Below are 20168 nucleotides of genomic sequence, written 5' to 3' on the forward strand. Positions count from 1 at the left end.
CAGTGCTACCTTCAGCACCCGCCTCGCCGAACTTCCTTGCCCGTGCCTGGTCTCTCCCTCGGCCGTCACCCATGGTAGCTAAATGGCAGATGGTTATCAGTACCTCCAGCAGCACCTTGGCAACCTCATCTACGTACAGCCCACACCGAAAAACCCGCTCGCGAACCAAACCCTCCTGAACACGCTCCTCAGCCACGTCTCTCCAAGCTCGCGTCCCGCCTCCAAGTCTCCAGACCTCGGCTCTCAAGCCCGCTCCGCCCAAGGCATGTACAACTCGGGCCACCAACCGGGGCCCAACTCCCGCCTTAATGGCGGGCCTTCCGCCTCATCGCGCGGCATGCCCATGCTCTACAGCCACCCCTCCAACCCCTCACACCAGTATGGCCATGCCTCGCACCACCAGGGGATACAACCTGACCACTCTGGCCATGCTGGGTCCATGGGTCACGCTTCCGGCTACTCAAGCGGCGTGATGCCGAACGCCAGCCCATACACGAACAACAACGTCCCAAATGGTCACCCTGGTACAACAAGAGGTGGTCAAGCACAACAAATCAACGATGAATGGGCAGCGCAACTGAGGGCGCATAAGGATTCGCAGAGAGCACACGGTGCCGTAGTCGACCAGCATCAAGGGCACTACTTTGCTCGCCTCAAGGCCGCAGAAAATAGGGGCATCGGTCCTTCTGTCACCGCAACATCAACCACAAATCAAGTCGAAGGTGACGACGATGCTGGAGTCAGGCGCCCTCACATGGTCGAGAAAACGGACGAACGGCAGGATTGGTTCAATCTCGACATGAGTGGCCAGGGACTGCGCAACCTAGCGACGCCGTGTTTCAATTACAGCTTTCTCAAAGAATTGTACCTTGCCTCGAATAATCTGACGCGGATTCCCGAGGAGTTTGGCCAACTTAGGTGTCTCACACTGCTCGACTTGTCGCACAACCAGATCCACGAAATTCCGCCCGAGATCGGCATGTGTACCTCGCTTAAGCAGCTGTACCTGTTTGACAATCAGATTCGGTCGCTGCCGTACGAACTAGGCCATCTATTCAACTTGGAGATGCTGGGCATCGAAGGCAACCCGCTGGAGAATGACCTGAAGCAGGAGATCATGGAGAAGGGCACAAAGAGCCTCATCAGCCTTCTCCGTGAACAAGCACCTGGTCAGTCATAACATCCGAAATTCCGATTGGTCTCTCGCTAACTTTAGTAAACAGTGCCTCTTCCCCCGAATCCTAGACCCATCATCGTTTTCAACCCAGACAGCCCCCCGACTTTGGAACGCATCAAAGTCCTGACATGGAATATCCTCTGCGAAAAGTATTCGACGACGACCATGTACGGGTACACACCGACTGGGGCCTTGTCCTGGGAATACCGGAAAGACGCCATACTCCAGGAAATACGCGAGCGGGACGCCGACGTTGTGTGTCTGCAGGAGGTATCGGTGGACGCGATGAATGAGGTCTTCAGCCCAGAACTAGCTGCCGACGGCTACAAAGGCGTTCAGTTCTCGCGATCGAAAGCCAAGATCATGGGCGGCAAGGAGGCCAATGCGGTTGACGGATGCGCTGTCTTCTACAAGGCGAAGAAGTACATACTTCTGGACAAGCAGATGATCGATTTCCAGAACATCGCCATCAACCGGCCCGACATGAAGACTCAGCATGACATCTTCAACCGTGTCATGCCCAAGGACAACATAGGAATGATCTGTTTCTTCGAGAGCCGACAGACAGGGTCACGGATGATTGTGGCGAACGCCCATCTCGCATGGGAGCCCGAGCTGGCCGATGTCAAGTTAATTCAGACGGCCATCTTGATAGACAGCGTCACCAAGCATGCCGAGAAGTATGCACGGTGGCCGGCTTGTCGAGACAAGAAGTTCATCCAGCTCGCTCAAGAGGGGGAGGAACGTGAGGCTATGCCCGAACCGGCGCCGTCTCAAGAGTACCGAAACAACACAGATATCCCGCTCTTCGTTTGTGGCGATTACAACTCCACCTACGACAGCTCCGTTTATGAGCTCCTGTCGAAGGGACGGGTTGAGCCCAACCACCCGGATTTCGGTGAACGGCAATATGGCAACTTTACCCGGGACGGCATTGAGCATCCGTTCAACCTGCGGTCCTCTTACTCTCAGCTGATGCACTCTGCGGACCAAATGCCCTTTACGAATTACGTCCCCACTTTCGAAGGGGTCATCGACTACATCTGGTATTCGAGCAACTCGCTAGAGGTGGTGTCCCTGCTGGGACCCCCTGACATGGAATATCTCAAGCGGGTGCCCGGTTTCCCCACGTACCACTTCCCGTCCGACCATATGCACCTCATGGCAGAAGTCGCCATCAAGGCGAGGAAGGACAAGAAGGTCCTGCCAGAATCTTCCGATTTCTCGGGCCGATGAAGCACACCATCCCTTCTGCAGCAGTCATTAGGCCGTGTGGGGCGCCTGTGTTGGAATCTTACGTTTTGTTTGGTTTGTCTCGAAGTGGAATTTCAAATCTTTCGTGGTGTTCTGGATCTGGTTCAAGGAATTGCGGTTTGACAAGTTTCAGCACTACGGAAATCAAAGAGAGGAGGGTGTGCCGGCGTGTGCGCGGGGGTGTGTACATCTGTCTGTCTGTCAGCCAGTCAGTCAGGGTGTGATTCTGGTTTTGATCTACTGGCGGCAGAGGCAAAGAGGCTGCAAGCTTCCTTCGAGAACAACACGTTTCTTCATCTAGAAGAACATCCATGATCACATGTTTGGCTGGATTCCTTTCCCTCTGGGTCATTATTGCAACTCGGGAGTTATCACCCTGGGAACAGTACATGGAAAGGGCCATCGGCGGTTCCACAGTGTAGGAATATATCCCCATTTATGGTTTCCCCCCTTCGCTTTCCCTCTTTCCATGAGCAAGTCTGTGGCCTTTTGTCGCAGCCAGCCTGGAAGCCTGGGGGGGTTGTTGGTTATTCTCTAGACCACAGCGGACTGGACCTGTCTGGCAAGCTAGATGTTTAATGGGAATTTGCACCGGAACGGACATGGCAGCAATGATAGAAGAGCACAGGAGTCTCTGGGGTCTCTCAACTTTGGATCAAGTTAAAAGGCAGTGAGCGCATTGGGGACTGATGGATGGACGGACGGATGGTACATTTGCATGCAAAAGGCACAGCGGGGGGTTGAAAGATGGATGGACAGCAAGAACATATTTTCTCTCAAAGAACAGCGGGCCCTCAAAAAGCCAAGGTACATGTATGTGTGCGCGTGCGTGCGTTCTCCTCCATTTAGAAAGTTTCTTGGTTGTGTGGGGCTCCTGCTGCTTTCTTGTGTGTGTGTGTGTTCTTGTTCATTTTGTAGTATCTGCTCTTTCAACAACCCCCTCAAAGACATAATTCAAAGACCCTCCTTCTCTCTGTCTCCTTGCTCGTCTGTGTTTCTTGCTGTTATGATGAGGTATTGGATTTCGGCAGTTTTTGGTTTCGTGCTGGATGGTGTTCTGTGAGTGTTTTGCCCTCTTTCTGGTTGCATTGTGGTTTGATGGCAACTTTGGGTCGTATGAGAAATTATAATGAGATTAGTTCCCAGTCCACTGGTTTCTATATGCAAAGTGATTCTGTACGCTTTTGACACCCTCTGACCGTCCAGGGCGATGGTAGCGGAACTTTCCGAGTGTGTGTAGAGGAGGATTCAAACTTACGACGTCGTATTTTCTTTCTGCTAACGACGCACCAGAACTCCCCCAGGAGTTTCGGTGTAGGTTTTCTAATGCTGATGCAGTGAATTTCTTGTAGAGATTCATTTTGTACACAAATGTAATTATCGGGTGCTGAAAGCATAGACCTATCAGTAATTAATGCTCCACTGAAGTGGTTTTCATATCCGAGCCCTCGGTGATTTTGATGCTACCGTGGGTATGCCCTGCTTTTTCTGCTCTCCAAACTCCCGAAATATCTCAGGGAGAAAGCTCGCCAGATTCGTGAACTCGGTCTGGTCATGTAAAAGTTGCTCATAGGCAACCTTCTCACCCGCTGCAGCCTGCTTGATGCCCAGAAGGCCACCGATCCAATCGACGAAGACCTTGAGCCCGAAGATGTCCACGTACACCTGATGAGCAAGGTAATATCGGCTCCTGAGTTCCAGCCCGTCTTCGGTCTTCCTCCACAGGTGGATCATGTCACCAACCTTCAACGGGAGTGACTTGTCCCACAGGAGCCCACAGACGGCCGCCTCGTATCCCGCCTTCTGCAGCTCCTCCCACGTTCCCAGACCAAAGTAACTCGGCTCCTTGAACTCTATCCGGAGCTTCATGTGCAGCGGGCCAATGAACTCACTCACAGTGTGCGTCGAGCCGAGCCACTTGTGTCGGTGAGATACATCCTCCCTCTCAAGGATAGGTAAAGTCTTGCCTGTACTCGAGTCTCTTTTGGCTGTAGGCGTGAATTGACTCGTGGTCCACCTCGAATACGTGGAATTGGCGTCGCAGTGGTTGTACGGATACCATAGTGCGTATCTTTCCCCTTCGACGCTGTGCCACCAGAACCACCAGTCGATCATTTCGCCCGTGCACCCTGGGAACTGCGTCTTGGAGGTCACGTAGCCTGTCCCGTCAGGGTAGACATACCAACCATTCTCGACGGAATGGTCTCCCGGCTCTAGCAGCTTGCGAATCTGTGATAGAGGTAGGACGTTCTTCTCTGGGTTGCTGATGGGCCGAGGGATGGCATCCAGCGCTTCACGCCGGATGTAGAGCGGCGAATCGTGGAAAAAGTGCGCATAGGGTTTGCCGGCCATGCGCTGTTTCATTTGGGCATGTTGTTGCTGTGTGCGCAGGGGATAATAAGTCACTGGGACAAGTGCTGGGTCCTTTGACCTATTGTCGCCATTATGGGACTTTGTGGTGGTGCTAGTGGAAGACATCTTTCTACCTGCTGTTGGGCCCAGAATCAACTTCAAAGAGCTTTTCGCGAGACGGCAAAAAATATGTGGCGCCCAGAACGAGGTTATTATTACGGGTTTTTGAGACTGCAGACACTATTACTGCTCAAGTGCTGCTTCAACCTCGTTCCTCGCAACGACTACCTAACAAAGGTTATTCCTCGCGACTATCCGTCGGGGTCTGGCTTCATGCTCAATTCCTCGCCGAGGCTGGTTGGAGAAACGACACATGTGAGCCGTTCTTAGTGCGGGGATTTCCCTAGCTTTCAACTTTCACAGAGTCATCCCTGCCTGACCACTATTGCTAGAGATGCACTCTACTGCCTACTTGTAAATAACATAGGGCTGAGTGAGGCTCCTCAACATTGTTCTAACCCCGCAACGCCACTACATCGATGGCAGCTGCAACTGCTAAAGTCTGCCAAGGTAGGTACAGCAACTGATTGGCTGTGAAGACTGAGGATATTGGACTATCTAATTGACCAGAGGCGATTGATATGACGAGAGGAGAATGCCTCCCAATTTCGCTAAACTGCGAGGGGACGTCAAGTCTATATCAGGCTGGCAAAGCCTCGTGAGTCTTATCATTGCTATGCTTGAAGAGTGCATTGATTGCTCGGCATGGACACTTGATGGCGTGTAGCCCTGCGGCTATTTGAGTGGTCTGCGGGTTGACCACGAAGACGTCGGCGCCACGGAAGATGAAATTGTGAATCTTGAGATGGCATCGGGCTGGTTGGATGTCAATTCAGTTGGCACGCAGATCCATGTACACTGAGCTTCCTGTGAATGCGGAAGCTCGGGCAAAGATCCGTGGATGCTCAGGTGTATGCAACAAGAGTGCTGGCTGTCATATTATGATAGTACGCGAGACTGCCTGGACTACCAAGCCATAATTCTCGGCTGTGACAAGCCAGTATGACATTGGTGGACTATTCCTTGATCAAAAATGCAACCAGCACAGTTCTCAGACCCCAGGCGCTTACACAGACGTTGCGTTACAGCTGGTTCTGGGTCCACAACATCCACATATGCAGTGTTGGCATGACATCCACTCACGCGAAGAAGAGTTGCATTCTGATCCGGGACGCTTAGCGGAAGCCGGTAGTACTGAAATTAGAGGCAATCACCCGATTGCCGATCCTTGAACAGCGGCCAGGAGGAAGATCGTGAATCAGTCGTCAGTTGTTATCGCCATTAATGGACCACCCGGAGCGTTTTACCGTGTTGTGCTCCACTTGTTGGTCTTTGCTTGGGAGTCCTGAGCCCGATCGCATGACCGGATATTCTCATATTCAAACAAGCTTCGGCCGCCAAGTACGCCGAGTACGCCGAGGCTGCCGAGACCGCGAGCACTCCCTCCGTGGTTGCAATCCGGTAGCTGAATCCGGGGTAGGACAGCCCCTGAGAGATGTTTTGCTTTTCCCTTCGGCGATGATCCTTCTCTGTTTGGGAAACAGTGGACATGGACGTGAGCACCAAACGCGCGTACTTGGCGACGGTTGAGAACCCGTCCCTCCGCGTTGGCACTTTACATGCAGGAGATCTCATCAAAATGAGCACTCTTGGCTCTCAGATGGAATTGTCCGGTCAAACTGATTCAGCATTTCAGTTGCCTCCGTGATTGTCGCGAACGGATTCACAGGACCACCACTGAAACCTATATAAACATGACCGTCGCCATGACGCTGCATTCAATGAGCTAACAGCCTGCCACACACAATTCACCGGCATTAGAATATTTGACAGACATTCATTATGATTTCAAAGACCACTATCCTCACTCTCCTCGTAGCTGGAGTCGAAGCTCAGCAGGCAGGCACTCTAGAGCCCGAGACTCATCCCCAATTCACGTGGCAAAACTGCGCGTCTGGCTCATGCACCAATACCAACGCCGAGGTGGTGATCGACGCCAACTGGCGATGGCTACACACCGTCGATGGAAGCGAGGGTTGCTACGAGGGAAATGAATGGACAGGTGCCTGTTCGACCGCTGACGGCTGCGCCGAGGAATGCGCCTACGAGGGTGCGGACTACGGCACAACGTATGGCGCTTCGACCAGTGGCGACGCCCTCACGCTCAAGTTCGTCACTGAGCATGAATATGGAAAGAACGTCGGCTCGCGATTCTACCTGATGAACGGCGCCGACAAGTACCAGATGTTCACCCTGTTGGGCAACGAGTTTGCCTTTGACGTCGACTTGTCCACTGTTGAGTGTGGCCTGAACTCAGCGCTGTACTTTGTCGCCATGGAGGAGGACGGGGGTGTCGCTTCGTACCCGAGCAACTCTGCTGGTGCCAAGTATGGGACTGGATACTGCGACTCTCAATGTGCGCGTGACCTCAAGTTCGTCGGAGGTCGTGTAAGTACTTGTCAATTTACTCCAGGTAGCCGAGGTGCTAACAGGTTCATAGGCAAACATCGAAGGGTGGCAAGCATCAACCAGTGACCCTAACTCTGGAGTTGGTCCTTTCGGTGCATGCTGTGCCGAGATTGACGTCTGGTGAGTGCAGTAACTCAGGGATTTCAAGGGATTAGTAAACCTAACTGATGGTCAACAGGGAATCCAATTCCCACTCCTTTGCCCTGACTCCTCATCCATGCGAGAACAACGAGTACCACGTTTGTGAGACGACAGAGTGTGGAGGAACCTATTCGGAAGATCGCTTTGCTGGCCTCTGCGATGCCAATGGCTGCGACTACAACCCATACCGCATGGGCAACACCGACTTCTACGGCGCAGGCAAGGTTGTCGACACTACCAAGAAGTTCACGTACGTGCCATTCAGGAGTATAAGCATTCTTAACTCACAAATAAGGGAATTAAATTGACAGTTTGTTGATAGTGTTGTCACTCGCTTCGAGACCGACAAGATGAGCCAGTTCTTCATCCAGGACGGCAAGACCATTGAGATTCCAGCGCCAACATACGAGGTAGGCCAAATGAAGATGCTATGAGCTAAATCTCGTCATCTCGTTCTAATATGTTTCGTCCAGGGCATCTCTGACAGTGCCGACATCACACCCGAGTACTGCTCCAACCAGCACACCGTCTTCGACGAGTTCAACCGCTTTGAGGAAGTCGGCGGCTTCTCGAAGCTCAATGAGGCCCTGAACATCCCCATGGTTCTGGTCATGTCCATCTGGAACGACGTAAGCCACCCCCACTCCTTCTGCCCTCAAAACATTGCGATCCACGAGAAATATTTTGCTGACTGTATGACAACACAGCACTACGCCAATATGCTGTGGCTCGACTCCACCTACCCGCCAGAGAAGGAAGGCCAGCCTGGTGCAGCTCGTGGCGACTGCCCACAGACTTCTGGAGTTCCGGCTGAGACGGAGTCTCAGTTCCCTAACGCGTAAGTGATGCGACTCTTGCTCATAAGAATAAAGGGAACACGGTTTACTCACACTATTGCTATCATAGACAAGTTGTTTGGTCCAACATCCGCTTCGGCCCTGTTGGCTCTACTTATGACGCTGGAATCTAGAACAACGCTGAGGTTGCGGAAAAGACTTGGTTTCATTGCTTTCTTTGTATATTCTACACAGAAGTCGCCGTGGATGAACCCCCTTGGGTTCAACCTTGGTGGCTTTACGACATATTAGCTGTTGTCTTGGACTATCTGAGTGGTTCTTGCAGGCAAAATGGATGCAAATTGGCTCGCAAGAGGGCTCTCAGCAAGATTAATTAGTCCAAGGCAGATACTCATGGTTGGCCTCTCAATTTTCTTGATAGATGAATTACTGATTATCTTGGTTATTGGAACAAAACTTGGCCTTCTGAACGCATCGATGTAAACAAATGAGATCGCAGTTACTGCTCCTATAGTTTGCACTGCAACAGTATAGCATGCAATTTGGTACACATGGCTGTATCATATAGACGTGCATGTCAAGTATGGAGAATAAATGACTTGCTCGGGTTGGCATATCGGGAAAGGCTCTTATAATTTACGGCTTGAAGACAGGTCCCCAGGAGCGGCCTTGGAGCTAGAATGACCGGCTTAACTATTACAATCGACTGTTGATGTGTGCATTTTTTCGTACTTTGTATTAAATCTTGGTACCTTGGCTGTATAATAAATGCATGCACACGAAAGTGATCGTTTGGGAATGAATAGGCTGAGCAGCCGTTTAGGGAAGGCCGAAGAGTGGTAGTGGTCATTCCCAAAACGGAGCTGTCACTGAAACGCTCGTCCTTATCTCCGTTGGTATTACTAAACGCTCTGGCGTCATGGCCGTTAGAGTTGACGACTTCCGAGCCCCGCAGTCGATATCGACTGCTGCCGCTCACCAACGTTGCCGGGGAAAGCTGTTCTTTTCGGAATCCGTTTAGACCCACGCTTAAAATCTGACGATTCCAAGTAAGATATTTGTGTTGGCCAGCATTTCACTCTTGGCCTTCAAGTTTCTCCAATTTCTACCCGGAGTTCTGAGACGCTACCCACAATGACCCTCATTCGGTTCGGCGAGAAGCCCCCAAACAAAACCCTCAAGGGCCACAAGCTCCTTGTTGCTCTGCCATCATTCAAGCCATCGAAAGAGGAGGTAGATGAGCTGAAGGATCGCTACACAGGATTGGAAGTCCAAATCGGTAGTGTCAAAGACGTCACGAAGGAGGAGTGGAAGGATGTGACAATTCTCGTGACAGGCTACAACAGGGAGGGTCTGCCTGACAAGGATGATGTGCCAAACCTTGAGTACGTCCAGCTCTCATCGGCTGGCGCAAACCTGGTAGTGTCGGATCCGCTGTACAAAGACACCGACATAGCTTTCTGCACCGCAAACGGCGTTCATGGGTGAGCTCATACCTCCTTCGGGTGTTGTTGCTCATTATAGAGCTAGCTGACAGTTGGCGGGTATAGGCCGCAAATATCGGAATGGATCATTGCCACGTTTCTGGGCTTTCAACATCACCGTAAGTCCCAAAGTGCGGCCATACAGGTATCCAGCGGTTGGCTAACCACATCAAAGTCACATCCTACCTTGACAAACAAAGAGCGGGCAAGTGGGATAGGAGCATGGAGCCGACAATCGATGCTGTGAAGAAGAGGGTGTAAGTGAATCTCCAGACCACGAAAGGACTCAAGCCGCTGACAATATCACAGGGGAATCTTGGGCTACGGAGCTATTGGAAGGCAAACAGCACGTGTGGCCACAGCTCTTGGAATGGATGTCTACGCATACACTCTGCACGAGCGAAAGACCCCGGAATCAAAGAAGGACGATACATACGCCCCATCAGGCCTCGGAGACCCAGAAGGTATATTCCCGTCAAAATGGTTCTTTGGCGAGACAAAGGAACAACTGCACGAATTCCTCGGCTCCGGTTTGGACCTGCTCGTCGTCTCGATGCCATTGACAGAGAAGACGACCGGTCTGATCTCCACACCCGAGTTTGAAGTGCTTTCGGAAAGAAAGACTTTTGTTTCCAACATTGCCCGTGGCCCTATTGTCAACACAGAGGACTTGATCGAGGCTCTCGATAAGGAGCTCATCCGCGGTGCGGCGCTGGACGTTACGGATCCTGAACCGCTTCCTGAAGGCCATCCTTTGTGGAGTACGAAGAATGTTGTGATCACGCCTCATATAAGCGCTGCCTCGGAAAGTTATTTCGAACGGGTGTGGGCAATTGTGAAGTTGAATCTACAGCGGTTAAGCCAGGGCAAGGAGCTTACCAACAAGGTGAACAGGAAAGAGGGGTACTGATTGTAAGTTAACATCTGACTGGAGACTTTGATGTTGACCAGAGCGTGGCTCATTTTCGCTGCGCGGTTTGGGACGCGGTATGCTACTGTATTTGGAGTATGCTCACTTTGGCTAGATTTGCACTTCAGGAAGCAATGTACTGGGAGAATGTCCGGCGGATACCATAGACCCAATACAAGGCACTTTCAAATAATTACTTCGCAATACGTGAAACCAAATAGAGAATTTGTCTCTTTAATGGCATGTCTTTCGCGGTTTGCTTTTGCGACCCCTTGGTCTTTAATGGCATCAGCAACGAAGGCTATCGGCAAGAGAAGGACCATATAAACATGGCTTCTGCTGCTACGACGTTCAACTCTCTTATTGACGCGATAGAGCCGAAAATGAAGCACGAAAGAGGTATCTCTCACCCTAGGAATATAGAAGGACTCAGGAGAAAGCGAATCATATGACTATTTAGACCCAAAGCCATGTCAACCGTCGCCCCAAGACACTTGAACAAAGCCCCGGGTTACGAAACTATTGCCATCAATTTCTGCAATTGGGGAAACTGTACCATGGACTGACGCCGTAAATCACTGTTCGCGGGAGAGGAGAGTGGCAACTCTATGAGTTTCACTCGCGTCGATGTATCCCAACACCACGGACAAGACGTGCCCTTTGCACCTTCAGCCTACCTAATATCCCTGACTTTCCAAAGCAAGCTCTGCAGGTGGCTGTGTGGACTAATTAATGACCTCATCTTGGCACCAAAACGTCGAAGCCTCCTTGAGCCAACCAAGAACCAAAGCAGAGAGCAAAACAACAAAAAATGATTCGAGCCAGGCTTGAACTGGCGACCTTTTGCGTGTTAGGCAAACGTGATGACCAACTACACCATCGAACCATCTATGACTAAGCAGGACAAAAGAATTCCTATATAGTTGACACAGTGGTGGAGAACATGACTTGGTACAGGCCTAATATGGCAAAGCGAACTACACACGTCTCCACCTTGACTTCCGCAAAGTCTTGCACAAATTTTGCCATGGTGAAGGGCGAGACTGGTGCATGCGAGTACCGTTGTGTGAACATACATAAAAAATAAAGGAGAACTGAGCGAAATGTGATGGAATGGGAGGAGATGTAATGGGAGTGGATGCGATCGCCTCAGGAGAATGGAACGACCTAAAAGGTATAACATTGGCTTGAGCAAAGATAGTCATCAGAGCTTTGTGAGGAAGACAGTGGGAGAAGAAGTGAAAACACGGGAACAGAAAAAGAAGGGGGAGGAAAAATTAAAGAAGAGAGGCCGGGAACCGGAAAGAGGTAAGACAGGTATGGCAGAGATGTTGTGGTGGCCTCCGCCAGCTTTGAGGTCTCGCTCCCTAGTTGTTTCCGAAGGATCGAGAAGGGCAACCTCGTGTGTTCGGTTAGTGGGCAACTCTAAATGTCGCGAGATGGAGAATTGCGAAAAGTCTCCACGATATCCAATGTTGTCTTTCGCGATGAGATCCCCATGGCCTCGGCATCGTCTCTCGTCCACCCACACCATGGGCAGAGCAGCACGGCGGATCAGAATACCCACTCAATTGCGGTTGCAAACAGCGAATAAAAGGCATAAGAATGCGCATTCAATTCCTTGCTGAATACCCTGGAAGGGGAAGGGGCGACAGCTGGATTCATTACTTGACACGTACTTGGAGCTGTCAATTATGGTGGATCAATCTTTCTTTCATGGTGGCGATGAGGCCAACTGATAATGATATTTACCGGAAGATTATATCTATTCGTTATAATACATTTATTGCCTCTATATTCTGGTGCCTTGCAAGCCTTTGCTTACAAGCCCGCCAAAAGAAGACCAACCCCTTTTTTTTGGGCCGGGGGGGTGTTCAATTGCCGAAAAGTTCATCCGTCACAGAAACTCAACAGGTCTTGAAGAGCAGCCAGACTGAACGAGGAACAGCCGTAGAGTTATAGTCGGGTATTGAAGCTGGCGGATAAAGGAAAAGGCTCCACAGAGAGGTATGAGTTTGTGGTTTGTAGGCAGCCGGTCCGGTCCCGAAGATGGGGAACGGACAGTCGGGCTCGGAGGGTTGATCGACCCGAAGCTGGAGCTCGAGCTGCCGCCCAGCTCAGCTCGCCTGGATCGAGCTCCAATCGCATGGCATCACGGCTGAAACTGATGACGACTACCGGGTACCTAAAGTCAATGCAATCATCATCGCATTGGTGCCTATAGGCTAGACGTCAAAACAGACCGAGAAGTCGTGCTTCCGTTGGGTTTAAATGCGGCTTTTGCATGTCAGATTTGAATGCTGGATGTCCGACAGACAGCTCAAGTGTAAGAACTGCAGGAAGAAGCCTCCGGATCCAACGGCTGCGTTTTGACGTCACGTCAGATCATCAAGACATCGCGCGCAAGTGCCACTTAGGAACTAATGCTTTGTTTCACCCGGGACTTGAGTATTAACTTTCTCTCCTCATTCCTCGCCAACCTCCATCTCCTCCTCTCAACCCATCCCGCTCGACTTATTGAGCTCCCAAAATGAGATCCTTCACCATTCTTCCGCTGGCAGCGGCCGCCAGTGCCTTCGTCGTCCCCGACATCGAGACATTCTCCCAACTTCCCGTGCATGGACAGGCGCCGCACCATGATGACAGCTCGTGGCAGGATTGGTTCCCCTCGGCCGACTCCATTTCTTCCTCGGTTCACGATGTCGTGGATTCATTGTCGTCTGGGGTAGAGGAGACCATCCACGTTGTCAAGGGCAAGCTCGAGACCGAGTTCGAGTCCATCTTCGGGGAGGAGGCTAGCTATGCTGTCGAGGAGCTCGACGCCTCGGACAAGCCCCACCGTGGCCCGCATAAGAAGTCAAACCTTACCATCTACCAGCTCATCAGTCAGAGCAAGTATACGACTGAATTTGCCAAGCTTGTTGATGAGTACGACGACATTGTACAGCTGCTCAACAGCACTTCGGCCAACTACACTCTCTTCGTTCCCGTTGATAGTGCCTTCAAGCATATTCCCAAGGACAAGAAGCCCAGCAAGGAGTTTGTCGAGTCTGTGCTTAAATACCACATCGGACTTGGCCTGTACCCCGCTGGCCGTGTGCTAGTGACACACACGCTGCCCACTGCTCTGGACGAGCCTCTACTCGGGAACAAGCCCCAACGCCTCCGAACGAGCGTCGGCCTGCTGTCCGGTGTGAGGGTTAACTTCTACAGCAAGGTCGTAGCAGTCGACATTGTAAGTCTCTAAGTTCTAGACACTGACACATAAGGGAGTAAGACTGACACGTGCATCACCACAGGGAGCCAAGAACGGTGTGATTCACGCCGTCAAGAGCCTCCTGGTGCCGCCGCCGTTCGTTGGCCGTGAGCTGTCGCTCTTCCCCGGAAAGTTCTCCACGCTACTGCTGGCGTTCGACAAGACGGACTTCACTTCTTTCATCCATGACCAGGTCCTGAACGGCTCCACCGTTTTCGCCCCGGACAACAGGGCGTTTCAGAAGCTTGGCCCGGGCGCCAACGCGTTCCTGTTCAACACCGAGACAGGGCTCAAGTACCTTAAGGCTATCCTCAAGTACCACATCGTGGCCAATGAGACAGTGTACAGCGACGCGTACTACTCGTCTGGCGAGGACGACGGTAGCAAGACCCAGGACGATGTCGGCCGCGGCCACTACCACCTCGACCTGCCCACCCTCCTTGGGGACAAGAGGCTGGCTATAGATGTTGCCAGGTGGGCGGGCTTCATTCGGCTCAAGATCAATGGATATATCCCTATCGCTGTACAGGACGGCATTGCCAAGAATGGAGTCATCCATGTGCCTGCCAACGTCCTCATTCCTCCTCACAAGCACGGCAAAGATTCGGGGGAGTCGGTCGACGGTGAGATCAGTGTGGAGGAGCTGAAGGAGAGATTGGCTGGGTATGTTGAGGGTGAGGAGGAGGAAGGCGAGAAGGAGACGAAGGGTGAGGTTGAGCTATAGTCTCTCAGACACTGGGCACGCAGTTGTCGCATCTCAGCGTGCTAGGGGCTCAACCTTTGAACGAAAAAAAAAAGGCATATGACGCTCACTACATGTATTAGCCATGGATGAGGTGGAAATTCTTTGGGAATGCATTGCAGAGCAACAAATCTGTACTTCGGATACGGCGTATAAGGACGGGGCAAAGGGTGAGGTCGGTTGCATTGGATTATCTCAGCACCACAACATTGGCCGACATCTGGCAGACACAATCACATATGAGTAGAGAATGAAAGGAAATATTCGCTTGGAAAAACCATCAGATCCTTCGGCTTCACGTGCGTGTCCTGTCCCCCTCGTTTGAAGTGGTTTGGATGAGGCAGGCGAGACAGTATCTCTTTTTGCTCTGCTTAAAAGCCACGGGTAGAGTCCCTAAGGTAGCAACACCAGCTGAGACAGTGTTAAGAAATGCGAAATCATTGGCACGGGTTTTCTGAAGAAGTGTATAAATACCTTACGGAAATAAACAGTAGCTGGAGACATTCATATGGAAATCAGAGGTCGGTGGGGTTACAGCCTAAAGTCTGAGTGGATCGACGTTTTGACCCTAGTCACTGCGGCGATGCTCGGGCGTAAATAAACCCTCGCGTCATCTAGCTCATGCCACCACCTCTTATGACTCTTCCGCCGCTCACCGGCTCCGACAAAAGAGCCTGCACACCAAAACCGACACGATGCCTCCCGCAGCCACAGACGACGGAGCAGATAGGCCCCTGTTGGCCGATGCATGGGGTCAAGATGGCACGTACGGGACTGAGGAGCCTGTAGCCGCTGCGCAATCCGCTGCCGGCGCTGTGCCGAGGGAGGAGCAGGGAAGGGGCTTCGCTAGGAACCTCGGCGCGCTGGATGCGTTTGCCATCATCATCAGCATCGTCATCGGCAGCGGCATCTTCACGTCGCCTGGCTCGATCGACACAAATGTGCCCTCGCCCGGGATCGCGCTGGTCGTGTGGCTGGTCGGCGGCGTCCTGGCCTGGACGGGCGCGAGCACCATGGCCGAGCTGGGGACGGCCATCCCGGGCGAGGGTGGTGTGCAGCCTTACCTGAAATATATCTACGGTGATATTTTTGGCCATATCGCCGCTTGGACATGGGTCGTCGCCATCATGCCTGCCACCCTGGCCATCCTGAGCATCGTCTTCGTGGAGAGCATCTTCTCTGCTGCCGGCGTGACAGACCAGGCAGCCAGCGTCCTGCACAAGCTGCTATCCGTCCTCATCATGGTAGTCATGAACCTGGCTAATTCGATCAGCACCAAGGCCAGCACTCGGCTGAACAACTTCTTCGTCACCACCAAATTCGTCAGCATCTTTGCTGTCGTGCTCGCCGGCCTCGTCGTCCTCATCATCCAGCTGGCCCACCCCGACAGCAAGGTGGGAGGCGGCGACTGGATCAAGAGGAACTGGTTTGCCGACCGAGATACCGTGTCCCCGGATGGCAGCGTCACCCACTGGCCCGATGTTAGCACGTGGGAGCTTCTCGGCCACTTCTCCGCCGCGCTCTACGGCGCCCTCTGGGCCTACTCTGGCTGGGAGAAGGGCATCTACGTCTCCGCGGAGCTGTCCAACCCGGTCAAGCAGCTGCCTCTCGCGATCAACACCGCCATTCCCACCATCATCGCCTGCTTCCTTGCGACCAATGCTGCGTACTACATCCTGCTGCCGTGGGATGTAGTGTCGACAACAGACAGCGTTGCCGTGGTACGTACCCATTTTTGTTCCTGACAGAGAAGGTAGATCTAGGTATGATGCTAACATACAGCCATTGTAGACAGCCATCACTCGCCTCCTCGGACGGGGTTTCGGCATCGTAGCAGCAATCCTCATCTGCCTCGTCGTGGCCGGCTCCTTACTAGGCAACTCCTTCGTCGCTGGCCGCATGGCTGTGGCAGCAGCGAATGCAGACTGGCTGCCGGAGTTTTTCGCCACGCTCGGCCGCGTAGGCAGGAATCCGTCCCAGGGAGAGGAAGACAGCGACGCCGACGCACCAAAGTCCGACGCGCCGCTGAACGCTATCATCCTGAACACCATACTCTCCGCCCTCTTCATCTTCCTCGGCGACTTCCGCTCGCTGCTCACGTTCAACGGCCTGGGCGAGTATACCTTCTTCTTCCTGACCGTGCTCGGCGCCGTCATCCTGCGCTTCCGCGAGCCGGGCCTCAAGAGGCCGTACAAGCCGCTGCTGGTCATCCCTGTCATCTTCACCTTGGTCAGCGGCTTCGTGCTCGTGCGGGGCGCCGTCTTTGCGCCTGTGCCTGCCATCGTGCTTGTTGTGGTGTGGGTTCTTGGCACTCTGTTCTATGTGGTGCGGAGGAAGCAGGCAGCGAGGTCGCGGCAGGATTGATTTTTGGAAGGATTCAACGGTGACAGGCATGATAGACGTTGGTAGTTGGTCACTATCTTGAAGGTTGCATCAGAGGGTGTTTTATGGTGAAACAAAATGGACGGCCCTGATGTCTTTCACATACCTGCGGCCAGCCAGGAAGTTCTCGACTGCACAGCATTGAGCCAGTGCTATATTTCGTAGTGGCATCCGGAACTGCAGCACTGCGCCAAACATCACATCTAGCATGAGTCCCATGGCTTGGGGTGAGGACCAGCAACAACGGGAGGCATTGACAAGTATTGCTCTGGGATTGTCGGTGAAATACCAGGCACTATAGAAGGAAGCGCCATTGTACAAAATAAAGCATTAGTACCGTGCTATTAGTAGGATACGGTCGAAAGACCTGTACTCTCAAGAGGAACTCCTCACAATCCTTGGTGGTCACAAGATCTCTCACACCCAATTCTGTAGCTGCGGCAATTTAGCCTTTCGCTGGGAAATCACCAAACAAACGTCTACAAAAGACCACCTGTCAACTAAAATGCCACCCTCCCCTCATTCAATGTGACGCTGCAGGTGTCGCAATGATGAAATATCGCTCATGAATTAAAACCAGCACTCATCCAAGGAAGTCGAGGATGATGTTCCGGAGATCAGCAGCCGCGATTCAGGAACGCGATTTACGGCAGCAGGAAGACGTCGAGGACTAAAGTACAAAGTCTGCCTACACCGAGACGAAGGATTGTCAGCATTTGGTGATATGGTGTAGTGATGACTGGTCATCAGATCATACAGTGGACTTACTGCTGTCTCTCTTCCTGACTGCCTTTTTCCAAGATAACGGCCTGAAATCAGCACGTGTTTTTCTCATGAATCGAAAAATTGGGATTAGATTGTTCTTCGTATTTGGAAAGACTCGTTCAAAGTTGGTTTTCAATCTGTTGCTTGGTCCACAATACTTTCGTTGTACAAGCCCATTCTCTGTACGATGAATATTGTATCGTTCTATGCGGCGTTGGGCCTCCCGAAAACTCCTTATCTTTGACCTGTGGCGCCTGATGGAGCGTCTTGGAGACTCAAAGAGGCTCTCGACCACCTCGAGCGCAGCGGCGCCGCACTCGACCTCTCTTGCCAGGACTGGGAAGACCGTGTAGTACGTGGCCATGAAGAGAAACTGGTCGCCGCCGAGCAGTTGCTAGGAAAGGGCGCGAGCTTGTCTGGCTGGTCGTCTGAGAAAGCCTTGCGCTCGAAATAATAGAGGAGTTCCTTTGGCTTGATTACCTCCATCTCTAGAAGATTATCCCAACCCGATTCATCCCACAGGAGATTATCCCATAGAAGGCTATCCCACAGGAGGTTATCCTGTAGGAAGCTATCCCTTAAGGGAAACCTTTTCAGCAGAGAACATCTTGAAATTGATCACCCTTAAGCAATTACCTTCTTCCATAACCTCCTCCTCCCCCCCGGATTTCCCCTCCTTGCCCTGCTCATTCATTGTTGTGTCCACAAAGGGTACACCTCAAGTGCTGAACTTAAGTTTGTTTTCTTCAATGGCCCTGCAGCCGACGCGCCGCCGAGGCTCGTCGTCGGCTCAAAGTCAGGCTCTAGATAGATCACTGACGTAGTCTAAATATACAATCCTTTGCTTTATATTTGAATAATCAAAAGACATAGGCCACATACAAACACTCTTACGCGTCTACGTATTGCCAGGTCTTGATGGAATTCCAATCCAGACGGGATCAACAGCCACAGAGTATTATTGCTGATAAGGAGGGAGAGTTCGACAGAGGCCCGGAATCAGGAACAGCGCACCTTCCCTTACCGTTATGGCCAAAGTCTACCGACCATGACATGCCGCAAATAAAGAGGCAGGTTCGTATTGATAGTGACGGGAATTGAATGTGCAGCAAGATGATGGCCGGATTACGTGGAAGTTGGTCAATATCGCTGCACGAGGCCCAATCGAAGAAAGCCCTTATGACCGTAACGTGCACCTTCCTCTCCTGAGATTGTGATGATGATTAGGCCTGAGTTGCAGGACGCACCTGCCATGAAAAAAGACGGTGCGCATGACCCGGAGTCAACAATTCCCCTCATCTGGGCACTGCTGAGATTCCCTTCTCTCTTCTTCTCTCCTGGAGTCAACAAACTCTCTCATCTGACGCTGCGGAGATTTTCTCCTTTCTTCTCTTTTGCTTTATTCTTTTCGCGTCATTATCATACCACTGCTGATGGCGCTCCTTGCTCCTCTTTTAGCAATTCAGAACATCGATCAACTAGTACAAGATTTCACCACTCACCCTCAAACCCTCACAATGTTGTCGCCAGAGAGTCTGGTCAAGGCGGGCATTGCCCTGGGCTCGTTGGCCGCAGCAGGGATTTGGGCGGGGGCCCTTGTGCCTCTGTTGGTCCGCTGCCGTAAGTGATGAACTGCCCCACCATTCCGCGAATTGTTTTCTTCTTGGATTCACCAGCCAAACCAACTTTGACTGGTCTGGTTCTAGTCTTTTGATATCCAGTGCTCTAGACTAACCTGTCTCTAGTGGACCGCCGGGGCGTTGCCCGCCGTGGGCGGGATATCGAGCTCGGAAGACGAGGAGGGGGAGGAGGAGGAGAAGGGGGAGGAGAAGGGGGAGGACGACGACGAGGAGGTGGAGGAGGAGTAGAACTTGAGGGGGAGGAGACGTAGGGGGAGGGGGAGGAGGATGACCTAGAACCCCGCCGAAAAAACAAGGAACCGAAAAGAGAAAAGAAAAGAAAAGAAATACAAACCCTGCCATATCTCGAGCCTTGACGTGGCGGACCGGCTTAACCCCAAGGGGAACAAATCAGGATCAATCATCAATCAACAATCAATAATCATTAATCACCAACAAACAAAACGGCTTTCTCGCCAGCAGCAGCTTCTTGCTTCGGGTTCTAGGTCTTCTCCTCAGTCCCAGTCCACATCCTCAGTCGTTCACATCCTCTGTCGCCCACATCCAGTCGTCCATATTCTTCAGTCGTCCATAAGCTTCAGCCCATTGCAATCAGTGGCCGTACACAATTCTCAGTCATAGCCCAGGGGGCAGGTCCATCAATCATCACATCAGCGTTGTCGTCCTGTTTGCATCCAGCGAATGCCCAATTTTCCCTTCAGTTCAGCTTGAAAATCTCGGTCGTCAAGAGCCCATGGCT

General features: G+C 52.1%; 8 protein-coding genes across 8 annotated transcripts; 6 read left to right on the forward strand and 2 right to left on the reverse strand.

The window, feature by feature from the left end:
- Positions 1 to 82: 82 nt before the first annotated feature.
- J7T55_007259 (uncharacterized protein) lies at positions 83 to 2413 on the forward strand (the record flags this gene model as incomplete). Its single annotated transcript, XM_053133970.1, has 2 exons — positions 83 to 1169; positions 1224 to 2413. 2 exons carry the CDS (start codon positions 83 to 85, stop codon positions 2411 to 2413), a joined length of 2277 nt encoding a protein of 758 aa, XP_052988303.1.
- A 1452-nt stretch (positions 2414 to 3865) lies between these two features.
- On the reverse strand, positions 3866 to 4909 carry J7T55_007260 (uncharacterized protein; the record flags this gene model as incomplete). The annotated part of the gene is made up of 1 exon (XM_053133971.1): positions 3866 to 4909. The coding sequence occupies one exon, from the start codon at positions 4907 to 4909 to the stop codon at positions 3866 to 3868; it is 1044 nt and encodes a 347-aa protein (XP_052988304.1).
- A 1776-nt stretch (positions 4910 to 6685) lies between these two features.
- On the forward strand, positions 6686 to 8423 carry J7T55_007261 (cellobiohydrolase; the record flags this gene model as incomplete). The annotated part of the gene is made up of 7 exons (XM_053133972.1): positions 6686 to 7291; positions 7344 to 7432; positions 7491 to 7703; positions 7776 to 7863; positions 7927 to 8082; positions 8161 to 8291; positions 8360 to 8423. The coding sequence occupies 7 exons, from the start codon at positions 6686 to 6688 to the stop codon at positions 8421 to 8423; spliced, it is 1347 nt and encodes a 448-aa protein (XP_052988305.1).
- Positions 8424 to 9384: 961 nt separating this feature from the next.
- On the forward strand, positions 9385 to 10644 carry J7T55_007262 (uncharacterized protein; the record flags this gene model as incomplete). Its single annotated transcript, XM_053133973.1, has 4 exons — positions 9385 to 9734; positions 9801 to 9853; positions 9910 to 9991; positions 10044 to 10644. The coding sequence occupies 4 exons, from the start codon at positions 9385 to 9387 to the stop codon at positions 10642 to 10644; spliced, it is 1086 nt and encodes a 361-aa protein (XP_052988306.1).
- A 2530-nt stretch (positions 10645 to 13174) lies between these two features.
- Positions 13175 to 14889, forward strand: J7T55_007263 (fasciclin domain family protein; the record flags this gene model as incomplete). The annotated part of the gene is made up of 3 exons (XM_053133974.1): positions 13175 to 13879; positions 13944 to 14607; positions 14726 to 14889. The coding sequence occupies 3 exons, from the start codon at positions 13175 to 13177 to the stop codon at positions 14887 to 14889; spliced, it is 1533 nt and encodes a 510-aa protein (XP_052988307.1).
- A 448-nt stretch (positions 14890 to 15337) lies between these two features.
- On the forward strand, positions 15338 to 17006 carry J7T55_007264 (uncharacterized protein; the record flags this gene model as incomplete). The annotated part of the gene is made up of 2 exons (XM_053133975.1): positions 15338 to 16363; positions 16434 to 17006. The coding sequence occupies 2 exons, from the start codon at positions 15338 to 15340 to the stop codon at positions 17004 to 17006; spliced, it is 1599 nt and encodes a 532-aa protein (XP_052988308.1).
- A 662-nt stretch (positions 17007 to 17668) lies between these two features.
- On the reverse strand, positions 17669 to 18483 carry J7T55_007265 (uncharacterized protein; the record flags this gene model as incomplete). The annotated part of the gene is made up of 5 exons (XM_053133977.1): positions 17669 to 17712; positions 17793 to 17833; positions 18035 to 18183; positions 18270 to 18277; positions 18426 to 18483. 5 exons carry the CDS (start codon positions 18481 to 18483, stop codon positions 17669 to 17671), a joined length of 300 nt encoding a protein of 99 aa, XP_052988309.1.
- Positions 18484 to 19306: 823 nt separating this feature from the next.
- On the forward strand, positions 19307 to 19657 carry J7T55_007266 (uncharacterized protein; the record flags this gene model as incomplete). The annotated part of the gene is made up of 2 exons (XM_053133978.1): positions 19307 to 19399; positions 19535 to 19657. The coding sequence occupies 2 exons, from the start codon at positions 19307 to 19309 to the stop codon at positions 19655 to 19657; spliced, it is 216 nt and encodes a 71-aa protein (XP_052988310.1).
- Positions 19658 to 20168: the final 511 nt, after the last annotated feature.

The sequence above is a fragment of the Diaporthe amygdali genome (assembly GCF_026229845.1).
Source record: "Diaporthe amygdali strain CAA958 chromosome Unknown NODE_40_length_369474_cov_65_526704, whole genome shotgun sequence".
NCBI classification, from domain to species: domain Eukaryota; kingdom Fungi; phylum Ascomycota; class Sordariomycetes; order Diaporthales; family Diaporthaceae; genus Diaporthe; species Diaporthe amygdali.